Source organism: Lissotriton vulgaris, unplaced genomic scaffold (assembly GCF_964263255.1).
Source record: "Lissotriton vulgaris unplaced genomic scaffold, aLisVul1.2 SCAFFOLD_1430, whole genome shotgun sequence".
NCBI lineage: Eukaryota > Metazoa > Chordata > Amphibia > Caudata > Salamandridae > Lissotriton > Lissotriton vulgaris.
The window spans coordinates 397,293-420,592 of NW_028251049.1; the positions used below are offsets into that span (position 1 = coordinate 397,293).

At 42.6% G+C, this 23,300-nt stretch overlaps 1 protein-coding gene across 1 annotated transcript in view; it reads right to left on the reverse strand.

The window, feature by feature from the left end:
* Positions 1 to 2,894: 2,894 nt before the first annotated feature.
* The window catches only part of LOC147663060 (protein KTI12 homolog), a gene marked incomplete at its 5' end in the record, with an annotated part of 153,811 nt that continues 133,405 nt past the window's right edge, over positions 2,895 to 23,300 (reverse strand). The window contains one exon of the mRNA XM_086950710.1: positions 2,895 to 3,191. Coding sequence (XP_086806836.1) covers positions 3,048 to 3,191 — 144 coding nt within the window. The remainder of the gene's footprint in view (positions 3,192 to 23,300) is intronic.

Genomic DNA, 23,300 nt, shown 5'->3' on the forward strand with positions numbered 1-23,300 from the left:
AGACATCATCTGTATCGCAGCCATGTGGTATTGTGGCTGCGATACATTGATGATTTATTCCTGATCTGGAATGGCAGCGTAGACTTGGCTGAGTCATTTGTGGGAAGTCTTAATGACAATGACTGGAATTTAAAATTTGAACACACTACAAGCAAGACTAATGCCAAATTTCTAGATTTAGAGATAACTGTGTCAGACAACAAACTGGTGACTACCTTATTTAGGAAGGAAACAGCGGGCAATACACTTTTGCACGCAGCCAGCAGCCATCCCCCCTCGCTCATCCGCAGCATCCCCTATGGGGAATTCCTTCGGGCTCGAAGGAATTGTAAAACCAATGCTGATTTTGAGAAAGAATGCGACCTCATGACAAATAGATTTGTTGAGCGAGGATATAACAAAGAAATCGTGCGCCTTGCTAGATCAAAGGCTAGTCAATTTTCCCAAGGTGAACTGTTAGATTCATCCAATGATAGACAGGAGGACGGTAATATCAGATACATTACAACCTACAACACAGGATCCATGAGGGTCAGACAGTGTTTGGCTAAACACTGGCAGGTGTTGAAAACTGAAACTACCATTGAAGAGGCTATACGAAATTTCCCTAATGTGACCTTTAGAAAGGGACAATCGCTCAAAGATAGACTGTGTAGCAATGATATTGCAAAAAAGAAAGAATCTCCATTGGATGTTAAGGGCTTCTTTACATGCATGTCCTGCAAGGCATGCAAATATAGTTGTAATGTCAAGAAAGTATTCTACCCGGTGGAAAACGTGGAGAAAACAATTGAAAAACATTTAACCTGTCTCTCAGACCATTGCGTTTACATACTGACCTGTCCCTGCCCCAAGAGATATGTGGGCAGCACTATGTTTGCTGCCAAAAAGCGTGTATTGGAGCATATGAGAGCCATCCAAAACAAAGATAAGCTCTCACCTATTGCCCGACACTTTGAAGAGTACCATCAGAGTAACAGGGATCTGTTACGTTTCTGTGTTGTTGATAGAATACCAACCAGCAACAGGGGAGGGGACAGAATTCGCAAACTTAGACAACTAGAATCCCAATATATTCTTAATCTAGAGTCGAAGATCCCGATAGGTCTGAATTCTGAGGAAGAAATGGCATGGTTCCTGGGAGAGTAGGCCTTACATGAATTATTCAAAACTAGTTTTGGAAACAGGGTTGGCAAGGGGCATTGCTCTACTGACCGACCTGCCCTATCTGCACTTGAATACTTTGTTATGCTGTTATATTTATACTGAGTCCAAAGCTTTCTGCTGTAATTTTAACATTCACTGTTTCACTTGTTTTTAATGTAACTAATTGATGAATAGGAGGAATGTCCACACTTTGGGTTATAGATGAAACAATTTGGTATAGTTAATGAGCCAGGGATGTTTTTCTTGCAGATTGGGAACTCCAGCGAATATATGGAATGGACAATCTATGGATATGAAACTTGCCTGCCCAACTGGGAAACAATGTTAGTCAATGTTACAATATGATTTATCTGATGAACTTGGGAATGATAGAAACTAAGAGACTTGGTGAAAAAGACTATGGACTACCCCACTTGGGTTTTGGAATCTACCTGATTTGTCTATATTGTTTATATTCATGAATACCAGGATATGGATTAGGTCCTCTCCCTGACGGGTACATCTATCCTTTTCTCCCTAATGTGCCACTGGGCTTAGAATATGTGATTTCTAAAATCATGAGTTTTACACGTTTCTTATACCAAATGTTTAAATATGTGCACAAACATTTACCCTTGGTCATATATTCCGTATATTGCATTATGCCACTTGGCTAATATAATACCCTTTTGTACCCAGGTTTCCCACAAGCGTTATGCCATTATTATATAGGCAGGCGAGCCCCATATCTTTCCAAACGCATCAATTGCAGGAGGCTCTATCACATGACTTTGTCATTTTCTGTAAATAATACTGTTTAATTTAGCTGACGCAAGCGTTATGCCATCAGCATTTGGGCAGGTGAATCCTCTGTTTCTCCAATGTATTTAACACAGGAGGTTCTATTCCATGATATTGTTATATTTTTTCTAAAGAACATTACTTAATTTAAACTGGCACACCAATACAATATTTATTCTTTGGCTCGAATGCATATCCTATGTTGTTTGACGCATTGCAACTAACCCATTGTAAGATGGCCGACTCCTCAAAGCACTTTTGTCCCCTTTTGATGTTGTTGGTTTAATGCATCACATGCACTTTATTTAACCTATGGATAAACAACAACACTTACCCGTGAGCAAGGCGGTTGTCCGCCGAAACGCGTAGGGTTGTTTTGGCTTGTGGTTTTTGAAATAAACCAAGGATTTGACTAAGCAGACAGTATTTTGTCCGACTCATCTGTGTGGAGTGCGTTGTACTTTCTGTACGAGTGGATTTGCATGCATATATATATATATATGCATATATATATATATATATAAAAAATCACGTTTGAATGTCACTATTTCACTTTATGTCACATGATATTCACTCAAATTTATAATGCGCTGTCTTTAGAAAGAGTATTTGTAAATTGTGAATACGTTTTGATTGAATAATTCTTATGTATAAACAGGGTACTTATTTATGAATGAAAAATAATTCATAGATTAAAAAACGGATGGTTACCCTGAATGTTTTTGGTTTTGGATTTGCATTGTGAGACAGCTCCTCTTTTGGAGCACTGTCTTAAGTAACCTTTTGACTATTTAAACTGTGAAAAGATTGAATTCATGTATTGAAGTAATCAGGTTACATACCCCACAGTACCATTGTTTATATTAAATTGTATTGCCCAGGTTCTGAGGGATAATGGGTCACCCCATGGTGATTTACATTACAAGAAAATGCAGCAGAAGACAAGGTATGAAAATAAATGTTTTATTTTCAATTGGTTAAAATAAATGTTTTTGCAGTCCAGAGTTTTTCTTAAAAATCGTTACATTTCCTCATTTGAAGTCCTTCTTAAGCGTTTCCAAATTATACCATGATGACCAGAAGCAGCATAACTGTCTGTTCTAATGTATACTCTTGTTCAGGTACTGAACAAACATGTTGGCTAGTTGCGAGATGTTCTCATTCGGGTGCATCTTCGTGTAGCTGATAAACTGACGTCTTGCTTTCTGCAGCTCTGCCATGCCAAGGATTCTTGTAAGCTCTACGTAATACAACGTTAAGGAATTGCAGAGGGTTACATATGAGTTTGGTGCTGTTCACATATCACAGTTCTTGCATGTTTTTATGTATACATTAAGATCCCTCTTTTCTGAAAGAGTTCACTTGCCACACACTTTAAATCGCTGATTAGGAGACAACACAAACGTATAGGGCATCGGCTGCCTTGAAGGCTCTTCATTGGCTCCCAGTCCATAAAAGAATCCTGTTCTAACTCCTACTGATGACTTTTAGAGCCCATCGTCACCTGGGCCCAAGATATCTTTCAGTAAGATTCAGGCCTCATACTACTGTAAGAACACTGAGGTCCACCACCGCAAGTTTGCTCAGGGTTCCGGCATTCAAATTAGCTACCAGAGGCGGAAGATCAGCCACTGTTCTGGGAGCAAAGACCTGGAATAGTATGCCTAGGGAACTTAGAGTTATTGAACAGGAGGGGTAGTTCAGGAAATTGTTAAATACGTGGATTTTCGGAATATAGGATGCTTGTTGCCTAGACCCTATTTAGGTTTTTGCTCTATATAGCGGAGCTGTTACTCACAGCACCAGGGGACTCTTTTAGGAGTGGCAGTTGCGTTATAGAAAAATTACTTTTCATTTCATTTCATTTTCATGTAATTGCAGTTTTACTGATTTCAAAATATTTAGCAAATGAACAGAACAGAGCAACTTTAACCTGTAAAGTAATGATGATGCAGATGTAAATATGTTTTAGAGTGCTTTTTCACTACAAAATGACAACCAATCTACATTTTATATTTAAATATATATGTAGCTTTTTGGCTAACATTAAACATAACTAAATATGTTGATACATCAAAAATTTCAACTGTATTTACCCATAAAAGCAAAATCATAAACAGACTATATACTTCTGACTTTGACACCACCCTTCTTTGTAAAATTCTTACTTTAATTTAATACCTCAGTACTTAAAAATTAACTTGGGAACATCAGTTTACCAAGCATAGTCACAACTGATGAATCTGGTTTTGTTACATAACATGTACAAACTGACATCACAGCATGTTCAGAGGCCAAAATGACATACGCAAGATGTATACGTGAACATAAACTAAGCTAACAGAAAGGAACACATGCTCGCCCAGACAACCACAAATGAACAGAGACAACTCCGCCAAAAGATTGCTTATTGTAGGTTGTGCATTGCACATACAAAACTAAGTACTAGCAACAACCGGTCTGACTTTAATATGCTGCACCCTGCACTATCAAAGGCACAACGCTCACTCACATTGGCACCCAGTTAACTTTGCAATTACATTGGCACACTGCTTGCACACACACACACACACACACAAACACAACACACACAACCAAGCACACATACACACACACTCAGCATTCTTCACAAAGACACAAATCTCACCTTGTACTGATACAGACACAGACCTGTACTCAGGCAGGCATACTGTTCACCCTTCACTAACATGGAAACACCACTTGCCCTTCACTCACATGAGCACCTCTCACACACAAGCACACTGGTCACCCGACGCTCACACAGGCACACCAGTTACCTCAAACTGTGCTCATTTGGATAAAATCTTCCATTTAGTACTCACCCTGCACTGATAGATATACCATTCTCCCTGTATTCATACATAACCCCACCACTCAAACTCCACTCACAGGCATGACGTACTCGGCACAATCTTCACCCTACACTCCACACCAGTCGCCCTGCACTCACACTGTTCATCTTACACTTCCATGGGCACAACTTTCACTCCCACATATTCAAACGTATACTCAAGTCAGGCACACTACTCACCCAGCATTCACACTGGCACATTGGTCACCCTACTGCACTCACGTCCCCAATTAGCCTCCAGTCAAAGGCAATCATGAACTCAATCATCACTCACAACAGATGTACTTAAAGCATGCTATATTCTCTCTCTCTGGACTCAGACAGCACCCGCCCTCCACTTACAAAAGTGCAACTCTCACCTTGCACTAAAGGCACACTTAAACCTGCACTGAGAAAGCATACTGTTCACCTAGCAGGCAACACTATTCGTCATGCACTCACCCAGCACTTATTCACCCTGTGCTCACACAAGTACATACTGCACTCAAAAACTGCTGACCCTGCATTCACATGGGCACACTTTTCAACTTGCACCCACACACTAGTCTCCCCGCACTAACATGGGTGCAACTCTTACCTTGCACTCAAAGGTCCAAGGCATGCACTTAATTCACCCAGCACTCACACATACACATACATCCAGCTCACCTACTGCACTCATAGAAGCCCACTTCGACTCAACATCTACAACATTATACTCACTGAGTTCAGCGTGTTTTAGCCTCACATTTACGGCTAAGTAGGTGATTTGTAGAACATACTCAGGCAAGATGGCAATCTGAAGAGTCTTCAAAATAATTTAAAAACTGACTTTGCATTTTTGCTTATGGATGGGTTCCAATTCACTCAAGTTGATCTCAGACAAAACTGGGGTGATCATTTTCGGAAAAACCTCCATCTGGTTGCCTAACTGGTGGCCTGACACACTGGGCCCTCTTTTCAACACTTCCGTCCACAACAATTGCATCCTCTTCGACTAATTCCTCTGATTTGAAACAAACTCAATTCGACCGGTTTCTTTATGATGAAAGTCCTTAGGAAAAGTATACCTTTTCCATAGTTCAATAAAGAAAACCTGGCCCAAGCCCTCGTCACTGCAAGACAACTGTAGCTCCCTTATTGTCTGGTTTCTTACTGAAGAGACTCCAGCTTATGCAGAATTCAGCAACATGTCTCATCCTTGGACTCAGGATATGTGCCCAAAGGGACTGCATCCTGTAAGCGTAGCAGAAAGCCAGTGTCTGTTTTACTAGGAGCCAAAGCATCCAAGGGTGGCTCAAAGAATGCATTCATCAGTAATGGAATACGTTGGGGACAAAAATACCCATAGGCCTTTAAGGGGTCCATCAGTACCTCAATGTCCAGTAGCGCAACAGATTGTCATCCAAATCCAATCTGCATTTGTGGCTGCAAAGAAGGCAGTGGAATAGAGGTTGTACGCAGTGAAGCCAAACAGGTCTGAAGGCCAATAACCATTGCTTATTTAGTTCTCGAAGCCGAGGTGTGCCAAAGCAGTGTACCATGCATTCACAGCACCGCACCTTAAGCAGTACTGTTTCCATTGTGGGTTGAACTGGGACTTCCAAAAATGCTTTCCAACACGGAGTGTATGAAAGATGCATTTAAAACAAGCATTGGCATAGCCAATAGGTCTCGCTTTTGGGACCTTATAAGTATTTAGTTATGCAGCACAATATCCTTGGTGCAACAGCATCAAAAGTTGCGCGGCTAAACACTTACTAGATCTCAAAAGCGAGACCTATTTGCTATGCAATGCAATAGGTCTTGTAATTATGAGAGTCTGAGCTATTGGCACTCTAAATGACAATGCCTTTTTGTTTTGTTATGCTTTTTAAAACATAAAAAAAGGCATTGTCATTTACAAAGCCAATAGCCTAAGCTCCCGTAAATGCGAGACCTATTGCATTGCAAATGCTTGTCTGTCGTATTTATTTTTGCTCTAAAATTAAGGATAGTGTATTTGCATTGTCATTAAGGCAAGACTGATATTGCTGATTGTATCTTGTTTTTTACTTCGGTTATGTATATGTTACACTGAAATGCAACTAAACAAATTTTAACAAACAGAAAAAAAAAAGAATGACTAACTAAGAAGATCCCAAATGGTAAGGCAGGGGCTCCCTTTGAAAGGGAAAAAGGTTCTGTGTTTTCGGATTAGTTGAACACAGCAGTTCTGTTACACTTCTCTCATTTAAGACCATGTGCAGGCTGGGATAGATTGTGAAGTACATGGAGACAGACACTGAAGTTTCAAGTAGATGTTAACCATCGGCACATAATCTCTGCTCATTCCGAATATTTTTTTGCTTACAAGCTAACCCCTTTGCCAACAAACACACTATTTTACAGATTCTACAAATGCTTTCTTTGATCCAGCTGACTAAAAGAAATCCTTTGATTGATGGAAGATTCACTCAGAGAGTAACCAGAGAGAGCACTGTAGCCCCCTGTTGCATTTCCAGGGATCCCAAGAGAGAACAAGCTTTCTCCATTCATCACCCAGATTAGGGGATCAGGAAGAGACCACCACATCAGGAAAACATACAAACAGTCCCACAGGCGGTCGCTACAGAGTTTCAACAACGTGTTGTACCAGGCCAGAGAACCTGCCTGTGGACCCTAAAATGCCAAACCTAACTGCTACAAATGTTTTGAGGAGTAGGTTAGGAATTTGAACACACTACCTTGCTAAAGCCCATGAGGGTGTCTGACATGTCCCAAGTTCAGTCTCGGGGAAAGAATGTGGGTACCAATTAAAATACCTGAGCATTTACGCTAATAACATCACATCTTAAAAGGCCAGGGACGTCCTTCTGGGCTGTCTCACCTCCCACAGACAGCCCAGAAGGACGTCTGGAGTACCGACGGACAGAGCGGTGCTCCGTGTTTCCTGAGCTGTGGCCAGGTGAAGGGGGGCGACATTCTCCTACAAATTGGGAGAACTTTCAGGTGATATTTACTTTGATTGTCACTTTAATTTATAGTTTGATTCACATCATCACACATAGCAGTAGCAAAAATAGGTCCTGATGAAGCAGCGAGGTGACCCGTGGGCCCAGTGAAAGTCTGCAGAAACAGGTCGACCACTTTGTTCATCTGTGTAGTTATTTGCTGAAACTACCGTTTGCACTGTTTTTAATATTGAGAAAAGGGAGGTATCCATTAAACATATTTTCCTCCTCTTACTCAATTTTAGCCACAACACCTTACACATTTTTTGGTTTACATTATTGAGCACTGCTTTTCAACTACCCCCTGATACCTACTATTATTTACATCACAAACTGTTTGGGATTGATGTGAGGGATTTGGTTGAGTCTGGCCAAATCTTGCACTGGGTACTCGATTTCCCAGGTGCACTTTGAAGGTTCCCAAATGATGTAGGGCGGTACAGGGTGGAAGTCTGATGGGATCTCTTTGAGCATTTGGAGAGACCCTTTGACAGATTTTGCTAGTTGATTTGATTACAACACCCACCTTCAACGGACAAGGCATACACACACTAGTTTTTTTGACCCCTTGCTACTCTCAGGTTGGTATATAAGGATTCTTAAAACCTACAATCCCATTACTCTGTTGGACCCTTTAACACACTTTCAATTCCTCACCCCAACAAGCTGTATTACCCATAGTGCACTTTACGATCTACAGGCCAGCGACGTTTAGCATCATCGCTCCTTGTTTAAAGGAAAAAACCAAAGACCTTTCTTTAATCTATAACTTTTGGTCTGCACACTTTTTTTTAACAGTACTTTCGGTTGAGTTACTGTCTTGCACATCACCATGAATCCTCAGCATACACACTGCTTTACAAATAGCAATAAAATAACACAATATGTAGCAGGAAATGAAATATATTATTGTGTCACGTGGAGCATGAAGTAATGTCCTATTGTGTGGCTTCTATCAATGCAGAATTAATGAACCACAAAGAACCCCCACATCTGTCAATCTTCCTAAGGGACAGCAATGGAGAGGTATAATTCCCTGAGAAGCATATGTTACTAGATGTGCTTGGGGGGGGGGTCTGTGGGTATGAATGCAAAGTAACATATCAGTGCTTCCGTAATACTTTGATACAGTGTGGGTTCTCAGCCAATGAGATACTGGGACCTAGAGAGTGAAATGTGGTCACGAGTCTGAGTGTCACTGAGAGCTGGGGTGTGGGGAAGTGCGAGTAGGTGTGGTGCATAAGGGGGAGGACACACTGTCAATTCCTGGCACGTGGGGATGGTGCAAGAATCAAGCTCACCTCAGTAAGAGAGTGTGAAGTGGTGTTTGTGACTTCACCCTGCACCCTGCTATCCATGACCCGGACAGCCACGCAAAATGCCTTAAACTGGATGCGCTTCTCTAACGGAAGTCAATGCAGCTTGCAGAGTAGCTGCAAGGCTGAGCAAACTTTCGGCAGATGGAAAAGTAGTCTCGTCACGCATTTTGAATAATCTTCAGCCTGTTTTTCACATGCCTCATAGCACCCAAGTACAGGATATTGCAATAGGCGAGAGGTGATTACTGACTGGATGGCCGTCCTTCAAACCTGAGCACAAAAGAAGCCAATAATAGTTTAGAGGTTTCCAAGAGTGGCAAAAATAAACAGAAGACAGTGCTTTGACTTGTGGCTGGAAAGATAACGAGTGATATTGAAAAATGGCCACGTTTTTCAACAGAATTGGGCTTAGGGGAAAAAGCTTAACACACTTGACCTTGCGATTCTTGCAAGTGTTTCCAGAAGAGGAGAATCTCTGTTTGTTGCCATTCAGGAAGTTGGCATGTATCCAATCAGCAAAAGCGATCAAACAGTTCTTAAAGTTGGCAGCACACACTGTGGAACCCGCAGTCAGTGATCAAATAAGCTGGGTATTGTCTGCATATGATACCAGTGAAATCCCAAAAGATTTTACCACATCACCCAGCATACATATTTACAAGAAAGAGCTCAGTGCAGACGGGCAACGGCACGCCCAGCAGCTACAGGGAAAAGCAAAAGCACACGAGTGGTGCGCACATGGCTGAAAAAGTGAAAGCAGCAAGCCCAGGAGTTGTGTGAAGCACGCGAGTGGTGCGCGCGCAGCAGCGGCAAAATTGAAAGTGCTTGCCCTCCAGATGGCGCTTCGGGCACTGAAAGCTGGCGGCTGCACTTGCGCGCGTAACCGCAAGCTTGAGGCCAGCAAAAGCCTCTGGTGGCACTTGTAAAAGCCACTTACTAAGCATGCGCTGTCTCAGGCAAGACCAAAAAAAGTGCACTATTCCCTTTGCAACAGACATATTAAAGATACAGTGAACCAGCTCCCCAAAATGCAGTTGGAAGTTAGTGTGGAGTAGTGTCTGTATCTCAGAAGAGGACCTTGAAACCTAGAGATCAAAAGTCTCTCTAGCCTAAGTTAAGACGCCATTCTTTTGAAAAAGCATGGCTTTCAGCGTACTCCGAGAATCAAAGCATATTTTGGAAAAATGTATCAAAGGCCTTAGCTTTGCCTCCCTAACTATGCAAGCCGGTAGAAACAGTACTTGTGTGCAACAAGTGACTTTTTGGAATTAACAGTCACCAGATAAGCGATGTCCGGTTCCATTACACAGCAACCTTGATCACACAACATCAAATACCTCATGTTTGAGGGCAGCCTCAAGACCGGATAACTCACAGCAGACGGGAAACCCTTCAGATAACAAGACAAGTTCACAACTGAAGCACAACATGCTCCATGATGAGAATTGTCTTTACATATTAAAGACCCACTTAAAGCATTCTCACAGTCAGAATCACTAAGAAAAACTTCAGTGTCCCCATTTCTGCGTTTAAACCTGAATGGTAACTCCCAGTTCTCATGCACATAACCTTCTCGCCAGTGCTTCATATCTGCTTACCTGTTGGTATGGGAGACAATATTGGAACTGGAAAGTCGTGACCGGTAGGGTAATGTAACCATGGATTATCCAGTATGAGGATGTTATCGGTAAAAGGTAATTGGTTTAATCTTTTAATGTGCAACATGGTACATTTCGCATCTCTTTGTGCCATTACTATATCTGCCGTTCTGTTAGATCATATGCAGAAAACAGACAAACTATTGATGTAACACCACAGCAAGTGGCCACAATGTAGTGTTTGCAAAAGCCAGCTCAGTATTACAATGGACCGTAATTGTCACTGCCCGAACTTTAAAATGTACATGTCTTACTGTATAAAGTCAACTGCAGAAGACACTATGTTGCCAGTGAATAAATTCTGGACGACAATGTGGTCATTCCGTTGTCAACCACAGTCAAAACCTTTTCTAAATTAACCAGGTTGTTCTTACGCAATCTTTCAGCAGCTTGCTGTTGAGAAATTTTCCACAGCTCATAAATTCCGCACAAGAAGCGCTTTTGATGTGGGTTCTAGGGACATAGTAGAAAATTCTCAAGATCCAGGTCATCAGAAAGAAGGGAAAAGTATGCTTCAACTGGGATAGTGTTGAGGTTTTTAGCCAATCAAAGCACAACTTCCCAACACTATGTAATGTCACTACCCCAGAACGTTCTGATTGTATGTATAGTTGATCATGTCTATTGCTCCTAAACACTTCGGTGTTGCCCAGGAATCTAGAATGGCACCAATTTGGATCCACAGGCCAAACCAATCATCCCTTCCAATTGGAATCTGATGAATAAAAAGAACCATTATGTATCATGATATCTAGTGTATTCTCACTAAAGTGTGTTAGATGCTGCCAATTTTCAAGGCGTGAAAATGTGGGAATATGCGGTGTGTTTAAATCCTTCATTTTTGCTATTCCTAGACAGGAAGTTTGTTGCACTGTTTTATTCAAGAAAATAAACTGATGTGGTAGGAGGCATGCTCTGATTAAGGCGTTCATTCCTGGAACCTGCCAATCTTTTGTTCCCCAGACAAATTTTGTGTCTATAAAAAAGTTGAAACCCTGTATAGACAGTTGGGAACTAAAAGAAGCAGAGTAGATCAGTTTGGTGTTCGTTATCATATTTTTCTTTGCAGGTGTATGTGCAAGCCTATAATAATAATAATAAGAGGCTGTGTCTAATCTGTCAAAATCAGAAAAATAAGCAAACTTTTGTGCAAATGTTTTCAAACTATCTTTCGGAGGTGCTGGGCAGAGTTCCAGTTGAGTATAATTATAAACAGCACGTGGGATACTAGCTTTGTGTTAGAAATGGTGACATATCTCCAAATTAGATGTTCCACTGCCCCAATCATCAGAGAAAATACTCGAGGTGATAATATAATTTAGAGAAATTTTAAACAAATGTGGAATTTGTAAAAGTTCACTAGGACCGTAAACATCATATATACCCTGTACCATACTATTCCTTCTGGAATCGGAACTACTGTAATGGTCACCAGGGACAGGTCACTTTGGTCATAGTGCGATGATGCATGTGATTTCAGAACTAAGTTCGCAAGTTGTACTGCAGAGAGTTCTGGGACATAGTGTCCACTCATAAGTAGGAAAAAGACCGTTACCAAACCCATCCAGAGGACCAGTAAACGTAATTCAATTGTAATCTAGGGGCGTATCCAAGAAACAACAAAGTAAGTATTTTTCAGCCAAAGCTAGAGAGCACACATCGTAGCCTGTAAGGGACAGGTGGTGGGGGCAGCTCAAAATCACTTGAATCTGATGAAGTCGTCATAGTGCAGCAAGTAGCCAGAAGTGTTCGCTCTATTCTTGAAAACTTAGCAGGTTTTATAGAACTGGTAGATGACTTGATCTGGGGCATATTCACATAGACCTCGTCAATCTTTTAAATTGAGATTTCTGTACTGGTTGACTGTACAGTAGTAGTTGTTTCAACAGGAAAAAGTCTCACTTAATTGTTTACAGCTTCTCTTTGCAGGGGGGAATCTTCAGTTTTAAATACCTCACGCTCCTTCTATAATTTGAAGTATGTTCAGTATTCAGGGGTTGTTGACGATGAACGACTAGGAAGTTGAGAGTGACCACAATCAATAGTAATTAGGTACGAACTTTGATTAGATAGCTTTCCGGTGCACACAGTAGTAGACCATTCATCGTCTTGTCTAAAAGTATTTGGGAATCTTCTGTTATTAAAGCTTCCACCTGAACTTCCTGAATGGTAACGAGAGGAGTGTGGCAGCTACCTAGAAGCACATGCGGCCTACAGTTGAGAATCAGCCACATAGTGTTGTTTGGTCAGATCACTAGAGACAAACCTCTCGTCTTCGATCAGCAAGGGGCGGAAGAAGTAGGGCTCTGGTACCTTTGACAGTCAGGACAGGTATAGACGCTCTGCAAGATAGCCCAAATTCTTTCTTGTCCACTATTTTCTCTCTGACCACGTCCCCAATCTGCGGGACCCAGGAAGGTCTTGCCGGTACGACCTTCACTACTCCAGTGGCAGTGAGATTTACTTGGATGTTGTATTGTGTGTGCTACGGAATTCATTAGGCTCCAGTAAAGCAGTCAAATGTTCATTGATGTCAAATGGTGTTTCCGCCACCACTGTGCTGACATTATTGAGGGCTGGGACCCACATTCTCAAACCGAACAGGTGTTAGTAAGGAGTACGGCCCCACCCCCCAGAAATTTTCTTGGCATGTGCTCATATAGGTAATTTACCCCACTGCCACCCGAGTCTAATATCCTTGCTGTTAAGGACTGCTTTAAGCCAAGGTTTATCCTCTCAACTACTGAATTTACCTTGGGACGGTAGGGGGAGGAGCACTGCAAGGACACACCCAAACCGCTCATTGTGTTGTAAATCAACAGCGATTGGGTTAAGCATTAGCAGAAGACATGCTGTATTTGATCACTATCGTAGCAAATGTACCGACTCCATTCTGTATTCGTAGCGGCCATTTTGTATGCCATGCATTGCCATGTGCTCGTCATGTGCTTTGTCCTACCTCCTTGTTAACTGCGCCTGAAGTCTGCCCGGCAAAGGCTATATTTAGCATCCCCCACTTCCAGCATGCCCAGACATGTCCAGTAGGGTCTGCGGCTGTTACTAATTAGTTCCAGATAGGAATGTGTTTACTAGTTTCTGAAGACAGTTAACTCCGCCCACTTATCGATTGTGCTTTCCAAAATGTCCTTGTATGGTCATAAAACTGCTCTTGTATTCTGTACCGCCTTCTTTTGAGCCCCCTCATTGTGTATAAAAGGGGCCAAGTGCTTTAGTTCGGTGTGCTACTCTATCCAATACTGAAGGGTGTTGTATGGACTGTAGTACCACTTTTAAAGGTTTAATAAACTTTGCTATTGTATTTTCCAGTTTCATTGCCAACTTCTTCCTATGGTCTGAGGACTCCGTGCAGGGAAGGGCGAACCCCTTGCACTAGTAGGCCTAGCTGAGGCTTGCTCACGACAATTTGGCACCCGACACGTGGGGCTCATCGGCGACTCGGATGCCCGAAGGAGTGGTCGTTACGAAGGATTGGTATCTCACTGCGGACGCAAACGCATGCCAGAAGAGACCCGAGTCTAGGCATCCAAGGCGTTTTGCCTTGCTTTCCGATCTGACCATCCAGGTGGTGCCCGTCCTTGACTGAGATCTCTTCTGTTGGTTTGTCGTGCAGTGGCCGTTTGGTTGAGTTTAGAACTTGGCAGTTGGAATCTGGACGCCCTGTGATTGGTAACAACCGTTGTACGGTACTTGCTGTGGGTTTTGGAAGGTAAGGAACACATTGTGAAGCTAGAGCACTGAACGATAGTATGCTATTTCTCCATTCCGCCCCTCCCCTTTATAAACGGCCATAGTAAGGTCCTCGCTGCCTCCCCCTGAGCTCAGTTTCCTACAATGAGGCAACGACGGACAGGTTAGTGTTGGGCTGTTTGGAGTCCTTACAGAGGGTTGAGTTTAGAGCGTGGAGTCAGGCTGGGGTACCTCCTAAACCACATTGCTGAATGTTACTCGGTTTTGAGCTCAACAGGAGAGTTATGTTTATCCCTCTAATAACTATATATGCCGAGTGAGATACCGGGGACTTGTTCTGGGAATAGGACCTGGTTCTTTTATTAAAGACCTGATTGTAGCTCTGGGAGGTTGAAATATGTGAGGGAACTCACCAAGTATTAAGGGGATGATGAAGTCAGATTGGCCTATCGCTCCTTTTGATACCCCTCCCTTACTTTCCACAGAGCGGGCCCCTCTTTTATCCTGAGCAAGGTTCCAGGAGAGGTGAGGTATCTCCCCTGTACAATACAGGTGAGTATGAGCAAGTTAAATATTTTGGTCACCTTTTAGGGATCTTGACTAGATGACACCTTATGTTTAGGACTCACGCTGTATTCTGATTTTTTCTGAACAGATGTAAACGATACTGATTGCTACAGAGGAACATGAAATTCGGATTACACATATGTATCCTTTAATTGGTTTAGTTATTTTTTACTTTTTGATATGCAGTAGCAAACAGTAAGGACTGTGGCCCTGAATAAAGCTGTGGGATGTTTCCCTTTAGGCTGAAACATGTTGGCCCTATATATGCAGTTATATGGTTAGACTGCTCTCTTTGCACTGTTCTTGTTCTTATTAAGGGAGAGGTCAAGTTCTATTAAAGTTTGTTGTATTGATCCTCTATCCTTTTTTAACTCACTACACTTCATTATTTTTGCACTGCACTCAATTCCATCACGATCATTAACTCATGGTCTTCACGGCGATTGAGGATGTGACCCAGATGAGTATGGGCTATGGACCAGTCTCGATGATCATGAGACATACCATCCCTGTTTGGATGACCAAATGAGAATATTTGATCTACATTTGACGTTGATGGGAATCCAGTATTTCTCTGTATGGGTCTAATCAACAATTGCTGTGAGTCCAACGATATAGGTTGTTCTTTTGGCACTTTATGAGGGAGCAAGTTGTATCTAGCCCCTTTAACGCTTACTGACTTATACAGGAGTGTGCGTATTTTGGGAGTTCAGTTGGCTCCTATATAGACCCCCAGTTTGTTTTTGTTATTTGATTCAATATTAAGAGCGTCAGGAATTAGAAGCGAAGGGTAGTGAGGGTAAGAAGTCTAAAGAATTAAAAACAAAGGTTATATTATCTCAGGTTTATGGTTCACCTCCTAGAGGCAACAATAGAGGCGAACGAGGATTTTATGTTTCCTCTTACACTAGTTCGAATTTGGCTGTTGATCAATGTGCGTATTGTAGGAAATTTGGCAATTGGGCAGATGAGTGTCTGTTGTTGCGCTAACAACGCTATGTCCGTGGCCGAGGATCAATGAGAAGTCGCGCGGGAAATTCAGGACCCAGAAACCACACAAACGATCGCTCTAGGTTTGATTCTAATGTGCGGGTACAAAATGGGTTCAATACTTTTGATAGGCGCAACCAATACCAGATGTCTGATTATGTGCAGCCTGATTTGCATGATTCTGCTTATGCATAGGATTGCGTAGGATGGGGTAAGGAATCAGTTGAAGTTCCAGTAGATCTGAGGGGTCCTTATGTTACAGCACATGTTTTGGGTTCTACTGATCAGTTTCTGGTTGATACAGGAGCTACTCGTAGCGCTTTGTCTAAACAATTGGTTCTGAGGGCTCCCCTGTCTGGCTTAACGATTACATCGATAGGGTTCGATGGAACACCTTCCCTTATCCCATTGTCACAACCACTTGCATTTCATGTTGATAAGTTTGCTGCTCCGTGCCCGTTTTTGCTCTCCCCAAATACACCAGACAATATTGTGGGTCTTGATATGCTCAAATATTTCAGAGTCACAATAAGATGTTCCCCTGAAGGAGTGCGTGTGATTTTGAATGATAATTATCCAGTAACGGACAGAGTTTGCATTGCTAAAGAGGATACTGCATTAGCCTCCCTACCTAAAACTTTGTGGGCTACTTCAGATTCTGATGTGGGACAGATGGTTATTCCACCGGTGCATATTAGTGTAAAGGAGGGAGATGTGTTACCACTTTTGCCTCAATAGCGAATTTCACAGGAGGGTGAGGAAGCACTCACACGAATTGTACAAGATCTTCTTGAAGTTGGGGTTGTTGAAGAAGTTCCATTTAATATTTGTAACAGTCCGATCCTCCCAATTTTGAAGAAAGATACTGATACTAGGATTTATCGATTTATAATTGACCTACGGGAGGTGAATAAGATAGTGGTGCCACAATATCCAGTGGTTTCTGACATCACAACACTTCTTACTTTAGTTCCACCTACTGCAAATATGTTCTCGGTTATAGACTTGAAGAACGCCTTCTTTTCGATCCCTATTCATCCTGATAACCGATATCTGTTCGGTTTCACTTTGAATAATCAATCGTGTAGATTTTGTAGAGTTCCTCAAGGCTATACTGAGAGTCCTAGTATTTACAGCCAAGAATTAAAAAGACAACTTGATTCTTTTGTTCTACCCGAAGGTGTGGCGCTCATACAATATGTTGATGATATTTTGTTGGCAGCCGATACCCCTGAACAATGTGAAAAGTGTACCCTGTCTTTGCTTTCTTTCCTTGCTTCACATCCTCACAAAGTATCGAAAAAGAAATTGCAGTATTGTAGACCAAAGGTAACCTACTTAGGTCACCTTTTGTCTAAGGAGGGTCGTGCACTCACATCAGATCGTATTCAGGCAATTTTAGACACACCAGTACCTTCTACACAGAAAGAAGTTCGAGCATTTTTAGGTCTTACTTCTTTTTGTAGGCAATGGATATTGGGATTTTCATACATTGTTAAACCTTTGTTAGCACTTTTGACAAAAGATACTCCAATACCCCTTCCATGGACAGATGAATGTGAGAATGTTTTTCGACAGTTACGACAAGCCCTTTGGTTCAGCAACAGTGTTAGGTACTCCAGATTACACGAAGCCCTTTACATTGTACGTACACGAGAGAGATGTATGTGAATTGTCAGTTTTAGTACAGACACATGGTGTTAAGCAACACGCTTGTGCATATTTTTCAGCAGTACTTGATCCTGTTGCTCGAACGTTGTCTGGATGTTTTGCTCGGTTGCAGCAACAGCAGTGTCAATACGCCAGAGTGAAGGGATAGTCTTATCACATAAGCTGTTGGTGCTGGTACCCCATGCTGTTGATGCCCTTTTGAATCAAACAAAGACGCAGCACTTAAATAGCGATCGACTGACAGGATATGAGTTGACACTGTTAGCTCCTCATATTACACTGAAGAGATGTGCAACACTGAACCCAGCCACGTTGTTGCCATTTCCAGCGACTCAGCCTGAGGCGGAAGAAGCACATGATTGTTGAGGCAATATAAATTTTATGGTCAAGTTGTGTTCCCTAGCGAGTACCCCACCGACTCCATGTACGAGTTAAAAGTGCATGTAACTTCCCTCCTGTGTCAGCTATGAAGACGCAAATACATTTGCGTCCAACGTTAACATGTCCTCTTTCAGACCCACCATGAATGGGTTGAATGGTCCGTTCCTAAATATGCTATGCCAACGTCTTTTTGAAGTGTACTCCTATGTTTTTCAGCCCTGGCTGAAGTAGGCCCTGAATCTCTGCCACCGAGCCTCTTTTCTGGCTTCTGACTCCGAGAAATCTCTGCCCAGGCAGCCCCCGTACCCGTGAACTCTGACTTACTTCTAGCGCGGCCCTCCGTGCTCAGCTCAGCCTGCTGCCTGCCAAGATTGACTATAACCTTCGAGTTATCTGTTTCCCTCCCCGAAAATACATTCCAGCCTGCTAGCTTCAGTAAACATCCTTCCTCAGCTACAGGGCTAAAGGGCCGACCTGTCTCTGTGCAAGTAATTCATAGCTTCGTTGCCATGCTTCCATGGAAGGCCCCATGCCCCCACGCCTCTCATACAGACACTCAGGCGCTTATACACGCACTCACAGCAAGTATAGAATAGCTTCTGCTCTAGAGACCTTTCTGCCCAGATAGCTTAGTTCCTAAACATCAGATATCAGATATGATAGAAGCACAAGTTGATCTGACATGCCAGACTTCTGTCTCTTTCCGTCAGTGTAAATGTCAAGTCCCCTGCACCCCTCCAATTACACGTCATGCAGCTGCGCGCGCATCCAAGCTTCCGATTTCTGCTGACATTGCCACATTTTCTGTTAGTGCCACCCCTTTGTGACACCTATCAGTGACGTTTCCAGAACACACCTCTAGTTCACGCCTCTTGATTACGTGCATGTACCACGTGTATATTGTTATCTTGTTTTCTCTCAGCTGTTACGCCTCTTGCACTGTTACTTATGGAATGAAATAAGTATATAAGCTATGTACTGTTAATAAAATGTTAGCGCGCTCTATCCCTTCTGACACCCTGTGTGGTGGTCAGAACATGATATCTTGGCCATGACCATTCCTTTTTAAGGAATAAAACCCCTTAGAACTCTCACACCACGGACTCTGTCTTTTTTCATCCGATCTGAGTTATTATTGATTAAGTACTTACCTGCATAGAAATTAAGAGAGTAAATTAATTATTTACGTCATTTTGGCGCCCGAATAGGGACCCCTCCCCCACCTCACGCGCCGGTTGGCGCATTGCAAGCTCTGTCCCCTGCCATCAGTTAGAAGGAACATACGCGTACCGGCAGGATTTCCTGCATCTCCCTCTGACCCACGGAGGTGACGAAGACTGCGATCAGTGCCCAGACGAGGCGGTGAGGAGTGCGGAGGATCCCGACCAGAGCCTAGCCGAAAGAAGCAAGGTCCGAGGTGTCAAGAGGCCCACCAGGTTTCCGAAGTTTTCCGAAAATTCCCGAAGTTTTCCGAAGTTTTCCGAAGTATCGAGTCGAGTCCAGTCGAGTTTTCCGAGGCCTTCTGTTTCCGTGCTTCCCGGTGAGTACCATTGCTGGGTCGTATCTAGACGGGTTTGGGTACGCAAGTCCGGTCTGCACTGTTTTTAGGCAGTGTATCTGTACTGTTTAGCAGTATATCTAGTATTCCGAAATTTCTGAATTTTTGCACTGTTACAACAGTGCATCTGTACTGTTTAGCAGTACATCTAGTATAGTGGGGTAGTCATCTATGTTTTAAATGTTTTTGTGATTAATGTCGTGGTATGAATGTGATTGTTTTCCTTGTGCATCATTGTGTTTTCTTGCATAAATAGTTACATTCAGAATTAAGTATCAAGGATCGAGCATTTCAGTATCAAGTAGGCACAATGCCGTTTTTCAACAAGTTAAAGCAGATAGGAACTAGGAAAGGGATGTTAGAGGAAGAAATTCCAATCCCCCCTAGGGACACTCCAGGTAATTTCATGTATAACAAACATGGCATAGACGCCATATTGTATCTAGAGTTATGGACCGATTATACCAAGCACCTAGAGGAAAGATACCGATGGCCAGTTAACGGAACATGGGATGCCGAGTGCATCATAAAGGTAGAAGAAGCATTACGGAAAAAGAAAGCCAGACAATCTCAGAAAGACGCCATCGAATTTTGGCGTAAGGAATCACATAAACGTGCGGAAAGGGCACTCCGTAGAGAAGACAGACTTAAAGAATCAGAAAAGGCCCAAGAAAACGAATTAGTTATTGAAGGAATTCGAGTAAAATCAGAACAAATAGATCGCATCCGAAATAGCCAAGTAAACAACATGTATCTTTTGGCCGAAGGTACACCTGACGCCATTTCAGAAATACCGAAAAATTTGCCGTCACCATTAGTTCCAACTAAAGTAATGCACAAAACTACTAAAGACATATTCCTAAATTCATACTTAGACGATGTAGCACCAGCTTACACCAATCTGCCTGTTCGTGCCCTGCCTACTGACAGGGACGGGGGTGGCACTCCACCCCCAGGTCACGTTCCGCCGGTACCGCAACAGACTTCTCCCGTTCCGCCAGCCCCGCCACTTCCCGTACTCAAAACAGACCTGCCGAAACCACGTTTGCCTGATCCACCTAAGCGACAAGTTCAAGCCCAGATACAGACTCCACAGGGAGGTAATGTACAAGCGTCCGCTTCAGGAGGTGCGACCGCGGGTCCTCAGACCCCGCCACCAACTCACAGATTCAATCTCAGAGATATGCAGAGTCCTCTCACGTACAGGTCTCCCCACTCCTCTAATTCATCCCGCCTTGACGCATTAAAAGAAAACATGTCAGTTTGCAGATATGATCCAGTACCCGGAAAAGACGATTCAATGATATTGGCATCATTACGGTTAAGATCCGCTACTGATAGCTTGTTATGCTATGCAGGAATGAAGGATCGTCTAGACAGAATATATGAGTTCGTTCAGACAGGAAAGGACTCTGACAGTATTAAGGATGCCATGGAGAAACAGAAAGTTGGCATGCAAGCACTGATACTACGATTTTTTATAAATTGTCTAATAAGAGAACGAGACAGGCCCGGAACAGATCAGAGTGAATTAGACGCATTGAACAAGTGGGGTCAAAATATAGCTGATGGAAGACATGACAGACAAAATTGCATAGACTCTATGTACAAGAAGATTAAGAAAGCAGTGATAGCAGTACACCAGAAAGAGAAAGAAAAGGCTTCCTCCGAGGAGGAAGAAGTACAGGAAGAATCCGAAAGAAATGTAGGAACAATAGCATATGTAGGTAAGGGAACTTACCTTAGGAAAGGTATCCGTCCAGAGAGCAAGAGAGTTTTCTTCTCTGCCTTAACAAATCCGAATTCTTCTGAGCATCAGTTCCAGGAAACTGATAAAAGGCTTCGAGATCGAGTTGGGTACCATGTACTCAATTCTATGGATGAACAAGAACTAGCCCGATCAGCTGTATCATGGGCCGAAAATGCAGACATATATAATGATGACACAGTAGCGCAGACATTTCTGAACCTCTCCCCCGACGAACAGAAATTAGCAGGTGTATACATGATTCAGCACCTTCTCATTAAATACAGAAAACATTATTCCGATCCAGGTCCCTTACATGAAACACTAGAAGCACTACTGATGGATAGATGGAGAGGTCTAAGCACTAAATTAATTCAAATAATTCTAGAACAACGACACAGATATGATACCTTTGTAAGCTCTGAATATGTTCCCGCCCCACCTCCAGAAAGGAAAATGTACCATATGCAATGCGGGGGTGGTATTGAAAGTCAGAACCCCTTACGAGAAGTGCACCCTGTTATGGGTGAGGATAAAACTTTGAAACGCGTGTATGTTCACACGCCTCTGACTAAATTAGAACTGTTAGAAATGAAGAAACTAGTACCATGCCATGATAAAGACCCTGCAGGTTTCCATAGAGAGCTTAAAGACATGTTATTAATGGGGGATTACACATATGATGATATCATGAAAATGTTGAAAGTATTATTGCCGACGGGTATATTCGAGAAATTAAAGGAAAAGGAATGGGAGGTGGGAGACACAAAAATTGCCTGGGCAGAAATAGAGGAAGAAGAAAAGAAACGGGTCCCAGGGTTAGGCCTTGGGGACAAAACTAAAGCATTACCAGGTTTGATAGTACAGGTCCTGCCCAGATTATTGACAACTAGAAAGGAGGATTGGGATGCAATTTCGTCCTGTAAACAGAAACATGATGAAGATACTAGTGACTTCTATTCAAGATTCGAGAAATGTTTTATTATTAATAGTGGCCTCCAGCCAAGTAGCGAGTCGTACCCACATCTTTTTGTATCAAAGTTAGTCGAGAATTCCCTACCGTTAGTTAAAAATAGAGTGTACAAGGTCGAGAGTACATGGCAAGCAAATACGCCATCCCAGATGCTACAAATGTTACAATATCATCAGAACAGAATTAGAGAAGAACAAGATCAGGAACAAAAACGCATGAAAGACACAAAGATGAAAATGTTAGTAGCTCAGACAGTCCCATCCGACGGACACAGAAAGGGTACGACCCAGACAAGTCACACTGCAGCTCCCGTTAAAGGGACATGCAATTATTGCAAGCAGCCAGGTCACTACGTACACGAATGCCCAGTTCTGAAACATAACATAGCGACAGGTAAAACTAAAGAAAGACCGCATCCGCCTAGACAAAACCATAACCAGCATCAGTCTACACAGAATACACCGCCTATGCATGCTTCCTCGACTCCAGCACAGACCGTAGCAGTACCACAGCCACAGCCCATTGCCGCAACTCAGCAAGTTTCACAGCAGATGTACCAGTATGCCCAGTCTGCTTACCCCGAATATTCCCGATATACATGAAACAGCCTAGAGAGGGAAGGTGGCTTGCCTCTTATTGAGATTCCTGTAGATCAAGAAGGTCCTTATGTACACAGTCAAGTATTGGGAAAAGACAGAAAGTTTTTAATTGACACAGGGGCAAGTCGCACTACAATAAGTCATGATGAAGTTCCAGGGGCACCCCTCTCAGGCTCACAGAATGTTTCCCTGGGTTTTTCAGGACAGCCTATTGTAAATGAAGTATCCGAACCAGTTCCCCTGGCTGTGGGTCCATTATCACGCGTTACAGACCTGTTACTCACGAAATCATGTCCAGAAAATCTGTTAGGAATTAAAACATTGAAGGCTCTAGGAGC